The sequence below is a fragment of the Acomys russatus genome, chromosome 4, assembly GCF_903995435.1.
Source record: "Acomys russatus chromosome 4, mAcoRus1.1, whole genome shotgun sequence".
Taxonomy (NCBI): domain Eukaryota; kingdom Metazoa; phylum Chordata; class Mammalia; order Rodentia; family Muridae; genus Acomys; species Acomys russatus.
Window position 1 is genome coordinate 12,745,209 of NC_067140.1, and position 21,162 is coordinate 12,766,370.

Below are 21,162 nucleotides of genomic sequence, written 5' to 3' on the forward strand. Positions count from 1 at the left end.
CCCTCTTTCCAACAAGGCCACACCTCCCAATCCTTCTCAAGCAGGGCCACTCCCTGCTGACTATGCATTCAAGTATATGAGCCTATGGGGGCCATCCTTACTCAAACACCAGGCTGGATTCCCAGAGCAGCCAGAGGCCATTCCAGGGTCCCAAAACTTTTCAAGTCTCCCACATGAATTTATCCTTACGTCACTAGCCATACAGTCTCAAGGCTGAGTCCCAAGTCATTGTGGAAGAGTGCTACTTAGAAGGCAGGCACAGAGGGGACGTGAAACACACTAGGGCCGTTCTTACAGTAACGTGTAAACGTAGGTCTAGCACCAATAGTGGCAACCGTAGCAAATGCGAGCAGGAGCAGGGTTCATGTCAGAATACAAACATTAGTACGTTGGTGTGATGCCAGGTCAGAAAAGGGGCTTCTGTGTGACTTGTCCTTCTGTAGTCACTTGTGCCAACACCGTGGCTGAGGAACTGGAGTATAACGCGGCCTCTATGTTTCTGGAGCAATACTCTCGAAAGAAAGGGGCCAGTGGGTGACCGATCCTGCCTCTGGTTCCACCACCTTCCTCCGTGCATGGCCCTGGAGCCCCCCACTTGTCATCCCAGCCTCTGCACTGAGGCTCCTCTGTGACGTTTTCTCCAGAGTTGCCCATGTCTCGGATCTTTCAGGCGTATAAGAGGAAGACCGAAGCTGCCAAGAAGGAGTACCTGAAAGCCTTGGCGGCCTACAGAGCTAGCCTCGTGTCCAAGGTAACATAATCCCCAGGCCCTAGGCCCTGATGAGAGTGCACCCCCGGCGGGATAGCACCAGGGCCTGGGCTCATAGAAACAGCAGGTACCACAGACCTCAGACCCGATGAGTGGTACCTGTGTGTCGCCCCTTGGGAGCACCTCCAGGGTAGCAGGCTTTATATGTGGCTCATGTCATCAACTTCCTTCAGCAGGAAGGGCTAGCACTTGGCCGGGGGAGGGGGGCTGGGAGTGAGGGGGGCTCAGCAATGAGCCTGGGATTGGCTATTTGAGCTACTGCTGTAGGCTCAAACCCAGTTTTGGCGTCTTAACTCCTGGCCACACCCTCTGCCTCTCTGTCCATACCAGAAGCACAGGGGCAAGGTGTGGGTCTGAGGCCCCCCAAAAAGAGGGAAAGCATTATCCTAGAGGCTGTCACGAAGGAAATGTCACCTGGGTTGGACTGTAAAGGGCCAAGGAAAGGGAGCTTACAAAGTGGAGGGACCTGCATGAGCCGAAGGTGGGAGGCTGGGAGCGGCACAGAGTATGGCTCTTTGCTGGAATTGGTCTGGCTACTGGCTGCCAGAGTAGTGAGATGGTACTGGCCGGTCCTTTTCCATGAGAGGAAACGGGGGCTACATGGCTGATCATTGACAAGTACACAAAGGCCCCTGCATAGTTACGGGTTATTAGTTCACATCCGGACCCTTAGCATGACATTGAGCCATCTAGAGGCTTGGCAGGCTACAGACCAACCTGGTTGACAGTCATGTATCTCTGGCTTTCCTCTTCCACCAGAGCCCCCCGGACCAAGGAGAGGCCAAGAACGCTCAGGCAAACCCACCAGCCAAAATGCTTCCACCGAAGCAGCCCATGTATGCCATGCCCAGCCTGGCTTCCTTCCTGACGCCCTCCGACCTGCAGGCCTTCCGCAGTGGAGCTTCTCCCGCCAGCCTTGCCAGGACCCTGGGCTCCAAGGCCCTGCTGCCAGGCCTCAGCACATCCCCCCCACCCCCATCCTTCCCTCTCAGCACCTCATTGCACCAGCAGCTGCCACTGCCCCCCCACGCACAGGGCACCCTCCTTAGCCCACCTCTCAGCATGTCCCCAGCCCCTCAGCCTCCCGTCCTGCCTGCCCCCATGGCACTCCAGGTGCAGCTGGCAATGAGCCCCTCGCCTCCAGGGCCACAGGTAAGCAGGACCAAGCAGCTTCCTGTGACTCTCACCAAGAAGGAAGGCAGCTGGGCGTGGGGGTGGGGTGGGGCTCATATACTGGCCAAGTCACTCACCAGCTGTGCAGCCTCAGCCATGGCACTGCACCTCTCTGAGACTCAGTTTCCAATTCTCTGAAATGGGTCTAGAACACCTGCCCCGAGAGATGCTGGCTCCCTCAGGCACTTGACTAGTTGCCGGCTATTCCAGAACCTTCTCTTAGCCTTCTACTCTAGCCTTTCAGCTCAAGGCACTGAGGCCACAGCGACTTCTGCCAGATTTCCCCAGCTCCTAGCGATCTCCAAAGTCCTAGCCTTCAGTGAGGGTTCCACAAACAGTTCCCAGGCACGCATGCAGCCCAGTAACCCCATTTTACAGATCAGTAAACTGAGGCCCAGGAAAGAACCCAAAAGTGAAGTCACCATTCCCCTGCCGCCTACCCCACCCCCACCCCCAACTCTGCTAAAAACAAGGATTGAATTTTCTTTTTTTGTTCTTTTTTTTTTTTTTTTTTTTCCTTTCTCATACTGGGGGGTGGAACCCAGAGGCTCACAAGCCTCCATGAGCCACAGAGTTAGCTCAGATTGACTCTCCCCAAGGATGCTCTGCTAGGAAGAAGGGGGGAGAGGCAGAGTGGTCCTACTGTGTGGGCCTAGGAAATGCCTGTGAAGTGTAGACACCTTCAGACACACAAAGACCACGGCAGCTGCCAGAGAGGCCTCCCCTCCTGTCTCCTCTGCTCACCATATCCTCTCCTTTCCCTATAGGACTTCCCACACATCTCTGAGTTCCCCAGTGGCTCCGGCTCTCGCTCACCCGGCCCATCCAACCCTTCCAGCAGCAGCGGGGACTGGGATGGGAGTTATCCCAGCGGGGAGCGCGGCCTTGGCACCTGCAGGTCAGTCCTCCCCAGACCCCCCTTCATTGTCCATTCCTAGTAGGGGGCAGGGGTGTCCAGGAAGACCTGGAGACACTTGGGGAAATGCAAGGTAGCCACTGTCATCCCGGGCCTGTGGATGCTTAAAGTACAGGGACCAACAGAGAGCAAACCCAAGCCCCGGTGGGGGGGGGGGGGGGCGGTGGTGGTTGACTGACCACCCAGGCCATTTGGGAAAGTGGGGCTGGCCTTGGTTCAGGCCTTTCCCCCTTTTGTCCCTTTTCACAAACGGAGAGTGAGGCGTGAGCATTTTAGTGCATGGTGACCGTCTTCTTCACCATGCAGCGAGTGCCCCATGCCTGGCCACCAGCTTTTCAGCATAGGCTCCTGACTTTGCCCAGCCTGCTAGTCCTCCACCCTGCATGAACCCTGCCCTGGCTTCCACCTCTGACCTTCCTGGGCGAGCCTCTGTAGGTGCACAGACTCACGTGCGTAGGGATTCCCTTCATAGGCCGAGCAGGCACAGGCTCTCCTCCAGCCCTTTCTCTTCCCGTAAGTCGGGGGCCAAGGAAGAGTAAGCACTTTGTATCTGAACTTCCCAAGGCTGGCCCTTCTCCCCCCAGTGAGGGTTTTGATCCACAACAGCCTATTCTAGTCTTCCTTGTTAAATGTGGAGCCTGTCTATGTAGCCCAGGCTAACCCTGAACTCCTGATCCTCCTGCCTCATGCTCCCACAGGCATGTGTATTCTAAAGACAGAAAGATGCCTGTAATTCTGTTTGGAAATGGACAAATGACGGTGCTGTGATTAAAAGCAGACAGGGTGGGGCTGCTTAGGCTGTATCTCAGTTGGAAGAATGTTTGCCTAGAATGCTTGAAGCTCCGGGTTCGATCCCCAGCACTGCCTAAACCTGGTGTGGTGGCACATACCTAGAATCCCAGGACTCAGGGTGGAGGGTGGCATGGAAGCAGGAGAATCAATAGCTCTAGGTCATCCTCAACTACATCACAGGTTCAAGGCCAGCCTGGGACACATAAGATCCTGTCTCCAAAAGCAAATAAACACAACAGACGTGAAGCAAATTAAGGCTCTGCTTGGTGGGCAGTCCCTTCTTCAACTATGGAGACAGCTGATCAGAGTGAGGGGCACAGGGCCAGGGCACCAGTGCGGGCTCCAGTAGCTGACAGCCCCTACTCTCTCCTGCAGCCTGCTCCCCAGGGATAAATCGCTCTACCTCACCTAATCCCGCCTCCCCTCCCTCCCTGAGGCTCTCCGGAGGGCACTGCTCCCAGCGGGAAGGGCTGACCACAGGAGAGAGGCCATGGCAGCAGGCAGGGTGACCGGCCAGCAGAGCAGTGACACACCTATGCCCCAGGGCTGAGTCTCTCCCTCGACCTCCCACCAGACTCTGCAGAGGCAGCCCACCGCCTACCACCAGCCCAAAGAACCTGCAGGAACCTTCTGCCCGCTGACCTGCTTGCTCCAGGGTAGCTGTGGACCCCACTCCTTGGCCTGCACACAGTCCCCTGCGTCTGGACTTCTGGTCCCCAGCCCAAGCTCACCTCACCGGGCTGCCCCCCCCTCGAGGTTGCTTAGCAACAGACACCCACCCCCAGATGCTGGGCCAGCCACAGGTGTGCGCTCGGTGTACACAAAAGATGCTGAAACCCACTCTTGTGGGTTCCGTGTAAGTAGTTCACTGTTTTAGAACCATGCTGAAGACATCTGTAAGATTATTTTGTGGGGAGAAAGAACGTTTCCTTTAAGGTTTTTAAAAAAAAAAAAAAAACATTTTATAAGACCTTTAGCACATTTTTTTTTGGTTTTTTTTTTTTTTTTACGTTTTATCTTAAGGGAGACATGTAAGAACAACTGTCAAACGGATTCTAATCTGCATAGAGAGAACGGGAACTTTTAAGTCATACCCAGGGGCGTTCTTCTTTTCTTCCTCCTCCTCTCTTCTTCCTCCTCCTCTTCCTCTTCTTTTTCTTCCTCTTGTTTTGTTTGTATCATATATCCACCTATTTAAAAACTGCCAACGACGATTTTGGTTATCTATTTATGAAGGCAAATTGAGAACGGCATTGTGGTTTCTCCTAACGTGTGTGTGGTTTGGGGTTTGGGTTTGGTTCAGGCTTTGGTTCTTGTTCGCAGCTGTCTCCTGGCCCTGGCAATGTCTGTCCTGGTGCCCCAGTGCTTCGCTCAGACCTCTTTGTAATAAAACTTCTGAAAAGTGGCAAGCAACCCTGTGTCTCCCTGCACTTCTTCAGTCAGGCCCGATTACCCTGCTCCCAGAGCCAGATAAGAAAACAAGTAAGAAGCAGGAGGATTGCTGTGAGTTCAAGGCCAGCCTGGTCTACAAAGTGAGCCCAGGACAGCCAAGGCTACACAGAGAGACCCTGTCTCGAAAACCAAAAAGGAGAAGGGGAGCAGGGGGAGAAGAAAACAGCAAATAAAGGATACAGCTCACCAGTGTCCCTGATAACATAGATACAAAAACTTGCAATAAAAATTTTTCAAATAGAATTCAGGAACACCTTAAGGGCTGGCAAGACAGCTCATCTGGTAAAGGCACCTGCTGCCAATGTGGCAATCTGAGTTCCAATCCTGGGACCCACAGGTGAAAAGGAGAAAACCGATTCCTGCAAATTGCCCTCTGACCTCCACACATAAATAAACATAATTGTAACTTTTAAAAGAGATTTAAGAACACATTAAGAAAACCTTACCGCGTGATCAAGTTGGTTTCATTCCATGGCTGCAAGATTGGTCCTGCGTATAAGCCAGGCCTGGACTCCTGAGGTAGCATGTGGCAATCACTTCACCAGGCAGACACACACAGGCACACGCACTGTATGTACATGCATGTGTGCACACACGCACACGCACACATACACAGGCTTCCAAACATTCACTTTGGTTCCACGGGCAATGGTGTTGGTGGGATTCAGAAGGTTTAATGTGGAAAAAAAACACATTAAACAAGGATTCCCCGAGATACCCTGAAGTCTTGAGTCCTGATGAAGAACAGAAGAGCCAAAATATACCTGCTGAGAGCAAGAACGTCAGGCAGGCCTGCCATCAATCTGGAGGTGAGGAGAGCCCTTAAAAACTAAACAGGCCCAGGCTGGGCGGTGGTGGTAGTGGCACACGCCTTTAATCCGAGCACTTGGGAGGCAGAGGCAGGTGGATCACTGAGAGTTTGAGGCCAGCCTGGTCTACAAAGTGAGTCCAGGACAGCCAAGGCTACACAGAGAAACCTTGTCTCGAAAAACCCAAAGACAAACAAGCAAACAAAGAAACAAAACAAACAGATAGCTGGGTGCACTGGTGCACCGGTGTAATCCCAGCACTCAGAGAAACTGGCAGGAGGATCTCTGTGAGTTCAAGGCCAGCCTGGTCTACAAAGTGAGATCCAGGACAGCCAGCGGTACACAGTGAAACCCTGTCTCAAACAAATAAATAAGGTCGGGGTGGCAGGGGTGGTGGTGGTGGCACGTCAGTATTAAATATTATAAGTAATAAGTATCTTAGTTGTCTTTTTAAAAATATTTTACTTTTTTAAAAGATTATGAGTACCTTGTACAAGTGCAGTTCTGTGAACACCGCAGGCGCGCGCGCACACACACACACACACACACACACACACACACACACACACTGCACCCCCACCCCAACCATCTCTCCAGCCCCTTGGTTTTCTTTCTCTTGTCTGTGATTTTTGACTTCTTCTAGTGAGCATGTATACAATTTAACAGTGTACAACAGAGAACTTTGATGCTTTAGGGTTTTTGTTTTAATTTTTAGATTTATTTTTAAATTCTATGTCTAGGAACACTCTACCTGCATATATGTTCGTGTGCCACATTCATGCCTGATGCCTTCAGAGCTCAGAGAGGCCACTGGGTCCCCTGGAACTGGGATTGCAGGCAGTTGTAAGCCTCCACGTGAGTGCTGGGAATCGAACCTGGGTTCTTTGCAAGAACAAGTGCTCCTAACCTCTGAGCTTTCTTTCCAGCCCCACTTGTTTTTGTTTTTGTTTTGTTTTTTGTTTTGTTTTTTTCTTTTTGAGACAGAGTCTCTCTATGTGGCCATTGCTGGCCTGGAACACACTGTGTAGACCTGACTGACATGAAACTCACAGGGACACCTGCTTCTGCTTCCCTAGTGCTGGGATTGAAGTGTGCACCACCACACCTGGCAGATCTGTTTTTCAATCAATTAACTTGTTTTTCCATACATACTTATGGTATGTTGAGCCCGTCCTGTCCCCTCCTTTAATCCCCTCCCCGCCTCTTCTCTCCTTCCCATTAGTCCCCTTTGTCCCTGTAGTTCCATTTCTGCTTTCACATCGTATATGACGCATGATTTTATGTAGCTCTGTGAAATATAGGAAACACAAATGAGATGAGAGGAAACATCTGCTATTTGTCATCCTGAGATTGGCTTCATTCACCGCGTGTAATTGTCTCCACCTGCGTGCATTTTCCTGCAAACGTGGTGGCTTCTTGGCTACAGCTGGGTCACAGGTACTGCCGACTGTCCCTCTGTTATTGGCAAAGCCCTGTGCTGTCTCCCCCAACGGGTACTCTCTTCTAGATTCGCCTATGGCCTCCTTTTTTAAAAATCCTTGCATCTCTGCTGTAGTGGAGCACGTCTCCCAGTAGCTTCCTTGTATTTTCGGTTGTGAGCCTTTAATGGCTGAGCCATCCCTCCAGCCCTCCAGAAGCTTCCTAAAGACTATCCCTATACAAAAGAATCCTTGTCTCCATGTAGGCAGCCTCCGCAAGGTACTGGAATTCTTGGCTCAGACGGTCAAATAACAGTCTAAGAAGATCATGTCCTGTCCCACATCCCTTTCGTTGTCCCTGCTTCTCTGTGCTGTTCTTTCTCATGGCGTCTTCACACAGCTAGCCCCTGCACCTGTGTCCTCCCACCTCACCCTGGACCCACGATAGCCCTGTGTCAGCTTGTCTCATGAGGAAATCAGGCAGACCGAGCTCAAGCCCTCGCTAACAGCCTCGTTTTCACCGAACCACTCTTTTTGGGTGTTTTGTTTTGTTTTGTTTTCGAGACAGGGTTTCTCTGTGTAGCCTTGGCTGTCCTAGACTCACTTTATAGACCAGGCTGGCCTCAAACTCACAGCGATCCACCAGCCTCTGCCTCCCGAGTGCTGGGATGACAGGCATGCGCCATCACGACCGGCCACCGGACCACTCTTTAAAGCCCCGTCACTAAGGCTTGGGTACCAGGGCTTTGGCTTGTGAATTTTGGGACACTCAAGTCTCTTCGATAGCAGTGTAAGGCTTACAACGATGTCATTTGAGTCCAGCCAGTGGTTCTCCAAACAAAAAGAAACAGGCTCAGATCAGGACTAGGTAGGGACGCGAGTCATCCAGGCCCTCTCTTGAGAGGACAAGCCACATCCCACCTCCAGTTCCCCACTGTTCACCCAGTTAACCCACAGAGCCCGACTGGGGTATGGGAGAGAAATGACACTAATGTGTGTCAGACTGGAGCACGGCATGACAAGGCCACCTCCTCTCCCCCACCATCTCCAGCATGACAGTTAGCCATAGCCATCTTTCCTACTTACCTTACAAACTCCACCCTCAACTTTCTCCTGTGTCCTTTGATGCTAGTCCGCAAAAAATGTCAGTATAGCCATGCCAATAGTCTGAGCTCAAGTGTAATTGTGAAGTCAAGCGCCTCAGGCTTGCGTGGGTAAATGTAAGCAGGGTGGCATACAAGAGGGCACAATGAAGAGTGCGGCTAAGTAGAGAAACTGCGCTGCCATAAGAGTGTTTGCATCCAGTGTGCTCTAAAACATCTGCTAGCCAAACACGAAAGGAAGAGCCCCAAGCTCGCCGACCCCGTGCAGCTGCGAGCGTGCATCTCACTTAAGTGATGCCTATCGAAGATGTAGCTAAAGGTGGATTTCAAAAGCAGAGGCACAGACCTGATTTTTGAATCTTAGATTCTTTTTTTTTTTTTTTTTTTAATGTGCATTGGGTTTTGTCTGCGTGTATATCTGGGTGAGGGCGCCAGATCCCCTGGAACTGGAGTTACAGACAGGTGTGAGCTGGCGTGTGGGTGTTGGGGAGTAAACCTGAAGCCTCCAGACGAGCAGCCAGTGCTCCTAACTGCTGAGCCATCTCTCGAGCCCGTTTTTAATTTTTATCCTATTTTATGTGTTCGGGTATTTTTCCCGTGTATATTTCTGTGCACCATATGTCCCCCTGGTGACCTTGGCGGGTAGGAGGAGGTGTGGAATTGGGCCTATAGACGACTGTAAGCTGCCGTGTGTGTTCTGGGAATTGAACCTGAGTCCTTTGGAAGAGCAAATCTTGGATTCTTTGTCTTACTGCCTCAAATCTCAGAACTGGTGTGAGGAACATATAGAATAAAGCAGGTAATAATGACGATGATTTTCTTTTTCAATTAGTGTCTTCTAAGGCAAGACTGTTTTCATGTGTGGAGCAGTTGCGCCTCTTGGTGGCAGAAATTAAGAACCGCACCTTAAATAAATAACCCTGAAGCTAAATTGCACTCTTCAATTCTGAAATAAACAAAGTTACACGAGCGATTGCTCTTTGTCCAAGACCTTTCCCAATAATTAAATACATCCTGAAGTGACTGTCACAGCAGTGTAATACCCCTCAGCATGCAGTAAACCCTTAAAAAGCACTTAGTTAGCCAAAACAAATCTAGTTAGGCACTTTCACAGGCTTTGAGCTCCTCTGGGCTCACACTGGATATCCTTTTATCTGGTGAACAGGTGAGGCAAATGGGTACCCAGTTGGTTTGGTTTGGTTTAGTTTGGTTTGGGGTTTTTTTTTTTCCTTTTACAGGGTAATAGTACAGAAGGGTTATCCTGGCCTGGAGCCTATAACCAAAAGAAGATTAGATCCTTTCAGACTCTGGAAATGTCACAGGAGTAAAATGTACCTTTGGGTTATAGGAAGTGTCACACAGATTTCTCTTTTAAGCAGAAATGTGTGACTGAGGTGGCCACAACCTCTGACCACCAAGGTTAAAAACTATCCCAAAATGCAGACCAAAAAAAAAAAGGTTGGATTTACCACAGATCTCCCTCCTGGAAAGGAGGAACCTGGGGTCACTGGGGATCATGGGAGGATAGCAATGCTTTCATTACCTCCATTTGCCTCTGGCCTTTTGTCTGTGTGCCTGCACCTGCTGTGCCTGCTCGCAGAGTTGGCACAGAGGAGGAACGCACGCTTACACACATAAGGCTTGCCCTGGAGCTGGCAGCCCCTCCCAGGGACTGGAGGGCCAGAGGCCAGGCCTGACTACAAACCACAGGGCCCCTGGAGAAGCCCCCACCCCACCCCACCTCTCCTTCCACTCCTCACGAGATCCTGGGCTCTTGTTTTATCTTGCACACTGATGCTTCTTATAGCACTGTTCACACTGCCTTATGGAAACAACATATGAAGTCATAGTTTGTGCAGGAAAAGCAATGCAACTGGAGACAACGCAAAGTGAATTAATCCAATTTTGGAAAGACAAATATCATGCTTTCTCTCATTTGTGAGTCCCAGAATTTTTAAACTAAATGTGTTCTTTGACAGTGTGTGTGTGTGTGTGTGTGTGTGTGTGTGTGTGTGAGAGAGAGAGACATTCTGATCACTCTTACCTCCTGTTCTCTCTTATCTCCATACTGTCCCTCTTCCTACAAGTCTCTTTTCCAACGTCATGTCTTTTTGTTTTGTTTTATGACTCGCTGAGTTTAACCAGGGCTGTGTGTATGCTCACGGGCTCAGAACTGTCCAGGAAACCTGGTGTGTCTGTCTCACCAGGGTGTGCACATCTGAGAATATGACTCCCCCTCTCCCAGGATTCAGCAGTAACCAACAGAGAGGGGCCCCACACGTCTGGTCTTCTGATATGATCTGGGCTACCCTTGGACTTGCAATCTTTCTGCCATAGCCTCACAAACTCAGGGGATCGCAAGTGTATTCTGTCAGGCCCAACTTTCTGCGGGCTCTTTTTCCAGCCAACAGAAATGTGTGCGGAATGCTGAGGAGAAAGGCCTCTCTGTTCGCTCCAAGAGCAGCCTTTCCTGATGCCAGTGGAAAAGTGAGAACAGCAGGCTGGTACTGACAGAGCCCATGGGCTGGGGTCCTCGCTGGGTACCGATGGCCTCATGGTCGTCTCATCAGACCTGTGCAGCAGCGAAGGCGATTGTTTGAGCTTCACACGAGAGTGCTAAAGGTCAGAGGTGACTGGCCCAGGGTCACAGAGCTAGAAGACAGTGACACCTCCCCAAGCCAGGGACCACCTACCTGCAGCTATCTTACCATTTTTCTTATAAGCTAAGAGCGAAGCCCTGAACCATTCCCAGACTAATCATGAACGGGCAAAAGTAAGCCGCTGAGCTGACACATCCTAATGACTGGAGCTAATGGACGTGTGACTGACCATAACTGGCTCTGACTGGACCAGCTCACCTTTGTTTCTAATAAAATCGTCACTTTCTGAGCTAGGGAGATAGCTCTCAAGAGTGCTTTCATGAAAGTGTGAGGATCAGTGTTCAGATGCCCAGAACCCATGTAAAGATGGACATAGTAATCTCAGCATTCTGTGGGCACAGTAGGTCCATCTGCAATCCCAACACTCTATGGACATAGTAGGACCATCTGCAATCCCAGCACTCTATGGGCACAGTAGGACCATCTGCAATCCCAGCACTCTATGGACATAGTAGGACCATCTGCAATGCCAGCATTCTGTGGACCCAGTAGGACCATCTGTAATCCCAGCACTCTATGGACACCGTAGGTCCATCTGCAGTCCCAGCACTCTATGGACACAGTAGGACCATCTGTAATCCCAGCGTTCTATGGATACAGTAGGTCCATTGCAATCCCAGCATTCAATGACAAATTAAGAGGTGGAAAGAGAACCCTGAGAAGCCTGTGAGCTGCCTAGCTTGGCTCCACAGTGGCCAACAAGCCCTGACTTAAGAAGTAGGAGCTAAGGCTCAACATCCTGGGATGTATTCTGATCTCCACACATGTGCATGGCACAAGGCATACATATCCCTGCATTTGTGTACATGAACATGCATGCATACGCACACACATCATACACACATCATACACACAAAAGAATTGGAAGTTTTTAATTTCTATTTCAAATATATTAAAGGGAAGAAAAACCGAGGTCTAAATGACCTACTCTAACATGTTTAGATCTCAGGGGTACGAATCGGTGGGCCTGGACCAACGCATGTGTCATCACCATCTCAGGCCAGATGCATGACTTCCCATCCCCCGGAAACATACCCACACCCCTTGCCAGCCAATCCCTCCCTGGTCTGCCACCTTCCAGGACACCTTCCAGGAAAACACTGCTGACTCTGTCGCTCCAGCCTGGCTTTGCTTTTTGGAGTCTCTCGTATCTCTGCCCATGCTGTTTACATGTCTGCTTCTCTCACCTAACAAAGTGGCTTTTAAATGGGATCCTGCCGTCTGTCATTGTTCCTCAGGATTCCAGGGAGAGCCCCCTAGTGATGGACAGCGCTGTTTGTTTTCCCACTCTGCCTGTTGACAGTCGCACGTGTCTCTAGTCTTTGGCAACGATACCCAGAGCCACTGTGAGCATCCTTGTTCACGTCTTCTTGGACATATGTTTCCATTTATTTTGGGTAAACATGTGGGAGTGAGAATCCTGGATCATAGGGTAGGTATGTGTTTAACGTCAGCAGAGGCTGCCAAACTGCTTTCCCAGGCAGGCAGACAATCTGGCCAACTGATTTCAACAGCCCATCTCATCAGCCAGAACGAGGCACCCACTGCCCTCCTTCCCTGAGACAGCACAACTAGTCTCTGGGCTTCTGGAGAATGGCTTCAGGAGACAAGCTGGCGCTGGCCCGAGCAGAGGATGAGATGTGGAAAGATGCCCACATGACTTGTCAGCCAGCTCTTCCCAGCTCCCCCTGCAGACCTCCCAGGGCCTGTACACAGAGAGCTTCTGAGATAGCCCAGATGTCTTTGTGAAAGCCGGAGGGCAGAGCAGGGACAGAGGTAAGGGAAGGTCACTAGTAACTGCTGAGGAGGCCAACAAAAAGACCAATTCTCCTTCCTGACCACCAGTGCCTCAGAGGAGGCGTGGGGCCGCCAGTGACTTCATACAACCTTTCTGATGGCTAAGCCCCTGGAGCCAGAAGTGGCAGGTTTATTTTATTGTTTGTTTTGTTTTGTTTTGTTTTAATGGTCACCCCTCTATCCCGAGGCTCCCCCTGTCTGAGTTTCCTGCCCTTCGCCTACAGCCAGTGTAGGTTCAGTGTCAACCACATTTTCCACAATTAAAGTTTTAGAAAACTGTATTAAGCACAAAGGAACTGTAGAGGCCACTTTCACTCAAAGCACAGAATCTGTACTTGGGCTCACAAACATCCAATGGGCAACTAGAGGCAGGATGAAAACTTGGCTTCTCACACAGCGGATGTTGTTGAGTTACTCGAATGCTTGACTGACATGTGCAAAAACCCCGGATCCAACCCCCAGCAAGGCAGAAACGGGGTGTGGTGGCACGTGCCTGTAATCACAGCACTGAGAAGGTGAACGGTGGAGGGTCAGAAGTCCAACACCATTGCTGGCTACAACCCCCACCCTAAGATACCAGAGGTCCCCACTAAAAAACAAAACGAGGTGACAGATTCGTAGGTAAGGGTGCTTGCCACAAAGCCTGATGACCTGGGTCCATTTCCCAGGGCCCACATGGTGGAGGGAGGAAAATAAACAGACTCCTAGACATGGTCTTCTGGCCTTAAGGTGCACACCATAGCATGCCCCTCCCCCCATCCCCCATCCTGCCACCTCTCTCCTCCTCCTCCTCCTCCTCCTCCTCCTCCTCCTCCTCCTTCTTCTTTTCTTCTTCTTCTTTTCTCTCCCTCCGTCTCTCTCTCTCTCTCTCTCTCTCTCTCTCTCTCTTTCTCTCTCTCTCACACATACACACACACACACTACCCCGTCTAGTAGCCGTCTACCCTCAGTTGCCTTTTCTCCAGCAAGGGCACTCACTCCTTTGTCTACTGTGGCTGAATCGCTAAGCGTGATGCACACAGGCTCTCATTTTGGGTCCCAGCTTTACATCCCTCTACTTCTGTGGTACCTGGGTCCTATCTCTCCAAGTCTTAGTTTTCTCATCTTTAAAAGCCAAAGTGCTGGTACCCACGTGGTGGAGTTGTTGCATGGCTCTCGTGTGCTTGCACCATGAGCTGGTATTATTAGAACACTCACTGTTTGCTTTACTCATGTGCAGACTGGTCATCATTGCCACAGTGAGGGGAAGTCTACAGAGAGGCAGAACCGGGAGCGGAAGCAGGCACCTGATTGTAGGTAGATCTGTGAGCTGAGCCATGCTGCTTACTTTTCTGCCCCAGGAAAGGAGGTGAATGGCTTGCAAGGATTAGCTCCTCCAAGCAATAGAGCACACAAGAGAAAGGATGGCTATCTACACCCACAGACACAGTCAGGGCTTAGCCATGGAAAACAAGGCCACTTCAGCATGCTTCAAGGTCTGCACTTTACCAACCAAGTGTTGTTTTTATTTACACAGGCTCAAGGCAGGTTTCCGTATAAGCTCGTCAAGCTTGGTTCCTCAGAGGTCATAAGTGAGCTGGTGTCTCTCAACACAGCCAGCTTTTCTGTGGGTCTCTTGAGGGGTAAGAAACTGCTTGCTACAGATCCCAAATGTGCCCTGGGTAGTTCCCTGCCCCTCTCTTTTCTTCCCCCAAGGCAATGGTCAGTTATCACAGCCCTTATCAGTGTCCAGAGTCCCCATCTTATAAAACACCTTAAATGACTAGAGGCACATGTCACGCAGGGCATGGGGCCAGGAACCAAGACTGAAAAGACGGCTGCCAGGCTGTGTTCTGTATCTAAGCCACCAGGGGGCGACCTTCAGGCTAGCCTTACCTGACCCAGTCTCCAAGATACCAGCAGTCTTCCTGTGTCCCAGAAGCCCCAGCCAGTCTGCAAACCAAATAGTCACTGGCTAGGTACCCATTCCCTTCCCCTCTGTGGATTTTATCAAACCCTCTGCACGTTAAACAAATTCTGTCCCTATTCCCACTTGCGCTGACCCTCCTGATGTACTCCGCAGCCACCCACTTCCTAGGAATTACGGGGGCATAGAGTTCTTACACTCTCTTCAACACCCCAATTCTATAGAAGTGGTTCAAAGCAGCTCACCGGGGAGGAAGGCCCATAAGGCAGGAGCTATTTACTCTCCGTGGTGAAATAGAACAAAGAACGAAGGCAGCCACAGGGATTCACAGCCAGTCGGCAGGCGTGCTAGACAGTCAGAACTGATGACATATGGCACAGCTCGGGTGGTGACAGACTCTGTCCTCTCAAGATCTCCCTGGCCACCAGCTGTGAGGGAACTTTAATAGGCATTGCTTGTTCCCAACCAAGCCAGAGATCCTTTTTCCCTCCAAGTACCTGTTGTGGGCAAGCCCACCTCTTCCCCCAGCCTCTGCGGAGGATGAGATGGCCGTGGTACTCCCAATGAAGGAGTCAGTAACTGCCGAGATGATGCTCAAGCCATCTCTATCCCTTTGGGGCCCCTGGGGTCTCTACATCAAAGTGCAAGAGGGCATTATCACATATGAGAGCAATGAGATAAATATTTCTCATCTGCTTTTGGTAGCTGGACTCTACATAAACTGTGGCTGGTGTGTGTGTGTGTGTGAGAGAGAGAGAGAGAGAGAGAGAGAGAGAGAGAGAGAGAGAGAGAGCTCCGGGGATCGGGAAAGAGGGAAATAAAATGTGTATATGATGAAGGGAGTTTTCCTTGAGGGTCATATGGATGCCAGAGGTTGACATCAAGATGTCTATCTCAGTTGCCCCTCCATTGTATTTTTTGAGGCAGAGTCTCTCCTTCAACATGGAGTGCACCATTGCAGCTCAGCTGGCTGGCCAGCAAGCCCCCAAGAGATGGAGTTACAGGTGCACATTGCCGTGTTCCACTTTTGTGTAGATTCTGTTGATCCCCACCCAGGTCCTTATGCTTGCACAGCACTTTACCGGTGAGGCAAGCCTCCAGACCCTTTCAGTTCCTACTGTAGCACTCACGGTGATCCCAAGAGGTTCCTGCTTTATAGATGGGACGATATAAGTGGATACTCCAGACACAAAGCATCTAAACCAGGGCTGGAATCCAGAGAGACTCTGCCTCAAAGGTCAGACTCTTAGTGCTGCCATCGGCTAACCAGAGCAATGTTTGGGGAAAGGCCACAAGAGATGCATGGTCCTGGATCGCTTCTCCAGACTGGAGCTCAGTTCCCTTCAGACTCAGCTACCCTTCCATGCTTTATGGTAGCATCTTTAGAAAGAGGATGTCATGTGGTGGGTTCAGCCATCTCCCAGCCTCTCCCTGTGATCTTCTCCCAGCAGCCCCCACCCCTCATCCTGGGTCCACAAGCAGACACCACAGTGCAGTTGGACCTGTGAGCAGATGCAGATTTATTTTGGCACAGACTTGGCACCCTGAACGCTAACCTCTCATTCCCATACCCCACTAAAACAGCTCTGATATCTCTGACAGTCACAAGCCTGTCGTGAGGGCTGGACTGAACCCAGAGCAGAACAATGGCCCCAGAGCCAAGGCATAGGGTCTGTCCCTCCTGAGCAACACCCACTCACCCCCTCGTTCCCAAGAATCCAGGAAGACCCAGAGGCAACGTCCTGCCCATACTGGCTGGGACAGGAACATCTGCAGGCTCCTTTCAGTAAAAAGCAATTCCAGCCAAGCCACCAAGCCCTAGCAGTGCTGGGGACAGCTAGTGTGATGCTAGAAGATGCCCACGAACTAAGAAGAAAAGGAACCTGAGCCCCAACATCCAGGTCAAAGGATGCTCTAGGAGGAGGCCTGGTTTTCGTGCCCAAGTCCAAGAGGTCCAAAGAAATAAAGTCAGAGTATCAGCAGCTTCCTCCACTCAGCTTGGAAGCCACTGCCTCCTCTTCCCTAAACTTGAGGGTCCTTCCTTCCATCCTCCTGGGAATAGGAGACCACTAGTCCTGGGCTGCCATGCTGCCCCGGGCAAGCCCAAGGGCCCAGACACGTAGTGTGGTGCAAACTTCTTTAAGTGAGGTGCATGCAAGCAAATCTTCTGCCAAGCAAGATTCATTATTGCACAGGCTGTACCCAGCTGGCGCCCAGATTCACTCCTGTCTTCCTGCATAATGCTTGACTCTAGCCTCTGCCAGAGAATGCACACCAGGGGTACAGCCCTTAACTTCCAGAGGCTTCTGTGCCATGCTCCTCTGATCCCACAGTGGCTTCAGTGGAGGACAAGGATAAGCCAATTCATAGGACATCATGGTATCTGTAGCTTTCAGGCCTGGGACACTCCTGCACAATTACCCAGGGCACATCAGTAACCCTAAACAAACTCCAGCCTCAGGCTCAGACACACTCAAAATCAGGAGCCATCACCAACATGCCTTGCCATCTTTCTTAGCACCCAACCCCAGACCCCTGTAGGTGGCTTCCCAGCCAAAGGCTCAGATGCTCAGGTCTTCCCTGCTACTGGTCCTAGGGGATGCTAACTGAACTGGTGGGCAGATGCAGAGCATTGCATGCTGGTATATTCAGCTGGGCTTCTCCATGTACTACGCTGCCCTCCAGAACTCTGTGATCTCTGGAGCAGCATGGGCTGGGGAGGACTGCACTACCCAAGGGTCTTCATCCCTTCACTACTCAAGGAACTTCTGCACCCCTTAAATTTCCTGGGTGGCCTCAAGCCATCAGACAGAGGACTAGATTGGGGATGGGGTGGGAGGGAAAGGGAGTGATCTGTTCTAGTATCTTGCTTAGGTGACATCTTTCAAAACACGCAAAAGCTCAGGGAAGGGTGACAGGACAAGGTGAGGCAAGACTGAGGACAGATGCGGGAGTAGGTCAAAGGGCTCCGGAGACCAGGGCTCTTCCCTCGGGGCATCCTTTGCCCTGGAGGGTACCTAGACATTCTCTTCCTCTGGCACCCTGGCAACCAACATGGGCTCATGGGAGGCCTCCTTAAACGTCCATGGAGTGGATGTGAGCAAGGCTTCAGGTCCACAGTCCGGTCCTCCTGGGACACCTGTTTGGCATTGCAGAAAGACAGGTGCTGGCACCCTCGGTGGAACTCCTGGCTCTGAAGAGAGACAACACCAGTCAGTGGAGGGAGATGATGCCCAAGGCTGAGCCACAAGCAAGGCAGGGACCAGGCCTCTGCTCTGCTAGGGAGTGAGAGATAGACCCTTGAGCCTCCCTCCTGCCCCCTGCTGGACCACCAATCCTATCTCTTCTCTGCTATCTTCTGGGGCACTCCTATTCTATGGACCCCAAAGTCCTCGGTACCCGAAGAAAGGACCCTCCTCAGGTGTCCAATGACACAGAGATCCTACAGAGCCCAAACCCAAGTTCTACCTAGAAGCAAACAGAACCAACTAAGGGATAGAAAACTGAAGGTGGTGGTGGATCAAAGTGGAGAGAGAGAGTGAAGATGGAGCTGAGTATGTGGGGGATGCAAGGAGTATCACACCTGTACACTAGGGGACGGGCTTTGCCTAGCCCACAGGATCATGCTCAGTACCAAGTACCAAGCCCCATCCTCTAGTCATACCTGGCAGATGAGGGTCAAGTTAGGAGGTGAACAAATAGGATAGCCAGACCGATGTTCAGCAGGATCACCATACAGATGAGGACAGTGTTGGGTACCTGAAGGCGGGAAGAAAGGCTGCCTGAGTCCCCGGGACCTCTAGACACCCTCACGCCCCCAGCCAGATCACAGAGCTAGGCAGAGCATCCCTGCTTGTTGGATCCAGCACCCTTGTCCATAACGGACCAGGGAGACTGGAAGAATTCATGGAATTAATTAATCCAATCCTCCAGGGTCTTGAAAGAACATAAGGCAAGCCACATCAAGGGCAGAGCAGAGTCTGAAACACTCTCTGCTGCTGTGTTTGACTCCTAGACCCCAAGAGAGGCCCGGAACTCAAGCCCTGTTGGGATCTTCCTCCACCCCTGGAAGCCCTCCCTTCGTCCTGAACAGAGAGGTGGCTGGTACCCTGACTGAATGCCATAGACTCCGCAGATGGCACTCTACTCCTCAGAATCCCACCCGCCGCTGCTCCTCTGCCTTGCCACCTGTGCTCAAGCCCTCTGAGGGTCAGGCCACACTCAGTGTCCCACTACCCCTGGAATTGTCTCCTGCCCTGCCCTGCCTCCAGTTCCCCCAAGTAAAGCCCCAACTCCGTAAGCGCACACGATCCCGCCTGGAGGTGCAAGGACCTCAGAGGCTCGCCTCTGCCCGCATCCTCACCTCCTCCACTTCCACTTCGGCCTCTGCCGCCAGCGCCACCTCCTTTCGGCCCTTCTTCTTGGCGCCGGCCTTGCTCAGCCCTCGGGCCTCTGTCTTGCGGGCCTTGGCCTTGGGCTCGGCTTTGGGGACTATAGGCTTGGGCTCCAGCGTGGCGGGCGTAGTGATCGTAGCGGGCACAGGACTTCGCGGTGGTGCCGGGGGCTGCTCCTCCGGGGCGGTGACGGAGACCGGGGACGGGGGCGCGGAGTCGGATCGGGGGACCTCAGGCTCCAGCTCATCCTCCAAGGGCGGGGGCGCGGGTGGCCCGGTGCGCACGGCGTAGCTGTGGTAGCCGCGATACATTGCCACCTCGGGCTCCCGCGAGGGCGCGGGCGGTGGCTGCAACGCCTCGATAGCCATGTGCTCCGAGGCGGGGCGCGCCGGGCTGCGACGGCCGGTGACATCGGACGGTGTGGCGGGTCGGCTGCCCTCTCCTCCAGGTTCGCCGTTCCAGGCGCCCGGACTCAGCAGACCATCCTTTGACGCTCCCGGCCGGGGCCTCTTGGGTTGAGGGGGTGTCCCGGCTGGAGATGGGGGACCGCCCTGGGGCTGCGGGGTCTCGCGCTCGTGCAGTTGTGGGCTTTCCCGGGGCCGCTCCGGGAGTCTGGCGCCTGGGCCGCGCTCTGGGGGTTCCAGCAGACTCTCCGAGTTTTCCAGGATCTCCTGGAGCAGCCGACGCTTCTGATACTCTGGACCTGCCATGGACAACAGAGAGAGGTAGGCTTCGAACCCACGACCTACTAGGCCTCTATGAGCCGCGATCATTTACTCACTACACGGAGGATCAGACTCTGGTGGAAGCAGTCAGTTTTAATAACCCTGTAAGGTAGGTGAGAGTGTGAATTCTGTGCCCAACATCACACAGCAAAGGACCGAGATGATGCTAATAGCTGGTCTCTTTCCATCCTTATGTCTGAAAAAAAAGGGGCTTACTCACACTTACTGTACTGGAAGAGGGTGCGTGTGTGTTTGTTTGTTTGTTGGCTTTTTGTTTGCTTGTTTGTTTTTTACAAAAGCCTCTACTGCACCGGTCACCCAATACAGGCTGGCGCTGTGCTTCCCGTGACCAGTAGGGGGAGCACTGTGGCTAGAAGACGCACCGCCAGCATTACAGACAGACCTAGGGTCACTTGTATGGTGAACTATAGCCAGAATGAGGATTCTAGTGCACTAAGCTCGCTTAAAAGCCCTCCGATGCGGAGAACACGCATCTCCATGCTCAGCAGCCGGCTCAGCTCTGCCGAGCGCAGTCTGTGTCCCAGCCCCGAATCTCTTGACTCAATTCGCCCCCTGCTGCCTGCTGTACCATCTAGCTTCCTGCTATTCCGTTTCTGCCTTTGAGCCTGCAGCGCTGCCTTCTCCCTCCGTGCGCCAGAGCACCCAGCACTTCCTGTGCAGTAGCTCTCAAAGGGTTTCCAGATGCTGTGTAACCTTCCCTGGACCTCATTAGGTGTGCCAATCACGGGTTCCACCCAGACCCACCGAATCAGGAACTCGAGGACGGGGCCCAGTCAGTGTCAAGTCAGAGCCACAGACCTGAGCTGGCCCAGTCCGACCACTCAGGCCCATATTCATCCCCCTGTGTGAGACGCAGTAGATGACGGGAGCCCCAGCCACCTCAAGCTCCCTGCAGCCGTTACACGTGCACTTAGTAAGCAGGCGCTATTCTTGTATCCATGTCGTGGAGCGTTACCTAGCACGACATCAGAAGTAGCAAGCTGGGACGTAAACATTAAGAGTCTGTGTTACCCAGTGCAAAGCTGCCCGTGAGACCCTTCCTGATTTTGGGTCCCAGTTGTATGTCCCCAGAGCCCAGCATGGTGCCTGACACATAGGCAGTGCCTGATCAACTCTCTGCAAACTCTTGAAAGTTGCAGAGAGCCCTTTGACCTTCTGGGTCACTAGAGACCTGTCCTTCATTTCAGCATCGCCAGCTCCCCCTCATCTGCTTTGTCCAGAGGACAG

At 52.1% G+C, this 21,162-nt stretch overlaps 2 protein-coding genes across 4 annotated transcripts in view; one reads left to right on the plus strand and one right to left on the minus strand.

The window, feature by feature from the left end:
• Positions 1–4,593, plus strand: part of Tox2 (TOX high mobility group box family member 2) — a 122,139-nt gene extending 117,546 nt beyond the window's left edge. For 2 of the 3 annotated variants that reach the window (XM_051143730.1, XM_051143732.1), the window contains exons 6-9: positions 671–751; positions 1,529–1,921; positions 2,710–2,840; positions 4,225–4,593. In XM_051143730.1, coding sequence (XP_050999687.1) covers positions 671–751; positions 1,529–1,921; positions 2,710–2,840; positions 4,225–4,291 — 672 coding nt within the window. In that variant the 3' untranslated portion in view covers positions 4,292–4,593. Of the gene's footprint in view, positions 1–670; positions 752–1,528; positions 1,922–2,709; positions 2,841–4,025 lie in introns of all 3 variants that reach the window. The other variant, XM_051143731.1, reaches the window with a different exon arrangement.
• Positions 4,594–17,472: 12,879 nt separating this feature from the next.
• The window catches only part of Jph2 (junctophilin 2), a 62,016-nt gene continuing 58,326 nt past the window's right edge, over positions 17,473–21,162 (minus strand). The window contains exons 4-6 of the mRNA XM_051143728.1: positions 19,159–19,892; positions 18,460–18,554; positions 17,473–17,988 (exon numbers count right to left, since the gene is read on the minus strand). Coding sequence (XP_050999685.1) covers positions 18,474–18,554; positions 19,159–19,892 — 815 coding nt within the window. The 3' untranslated portion in view covers positions 17,473–17,988; positions 18,460–18,473. The remainder of the gene's footprint in view (positions 17,989–18,459; positions 18,555–19,158; positions 19,893–21,162) is intronic.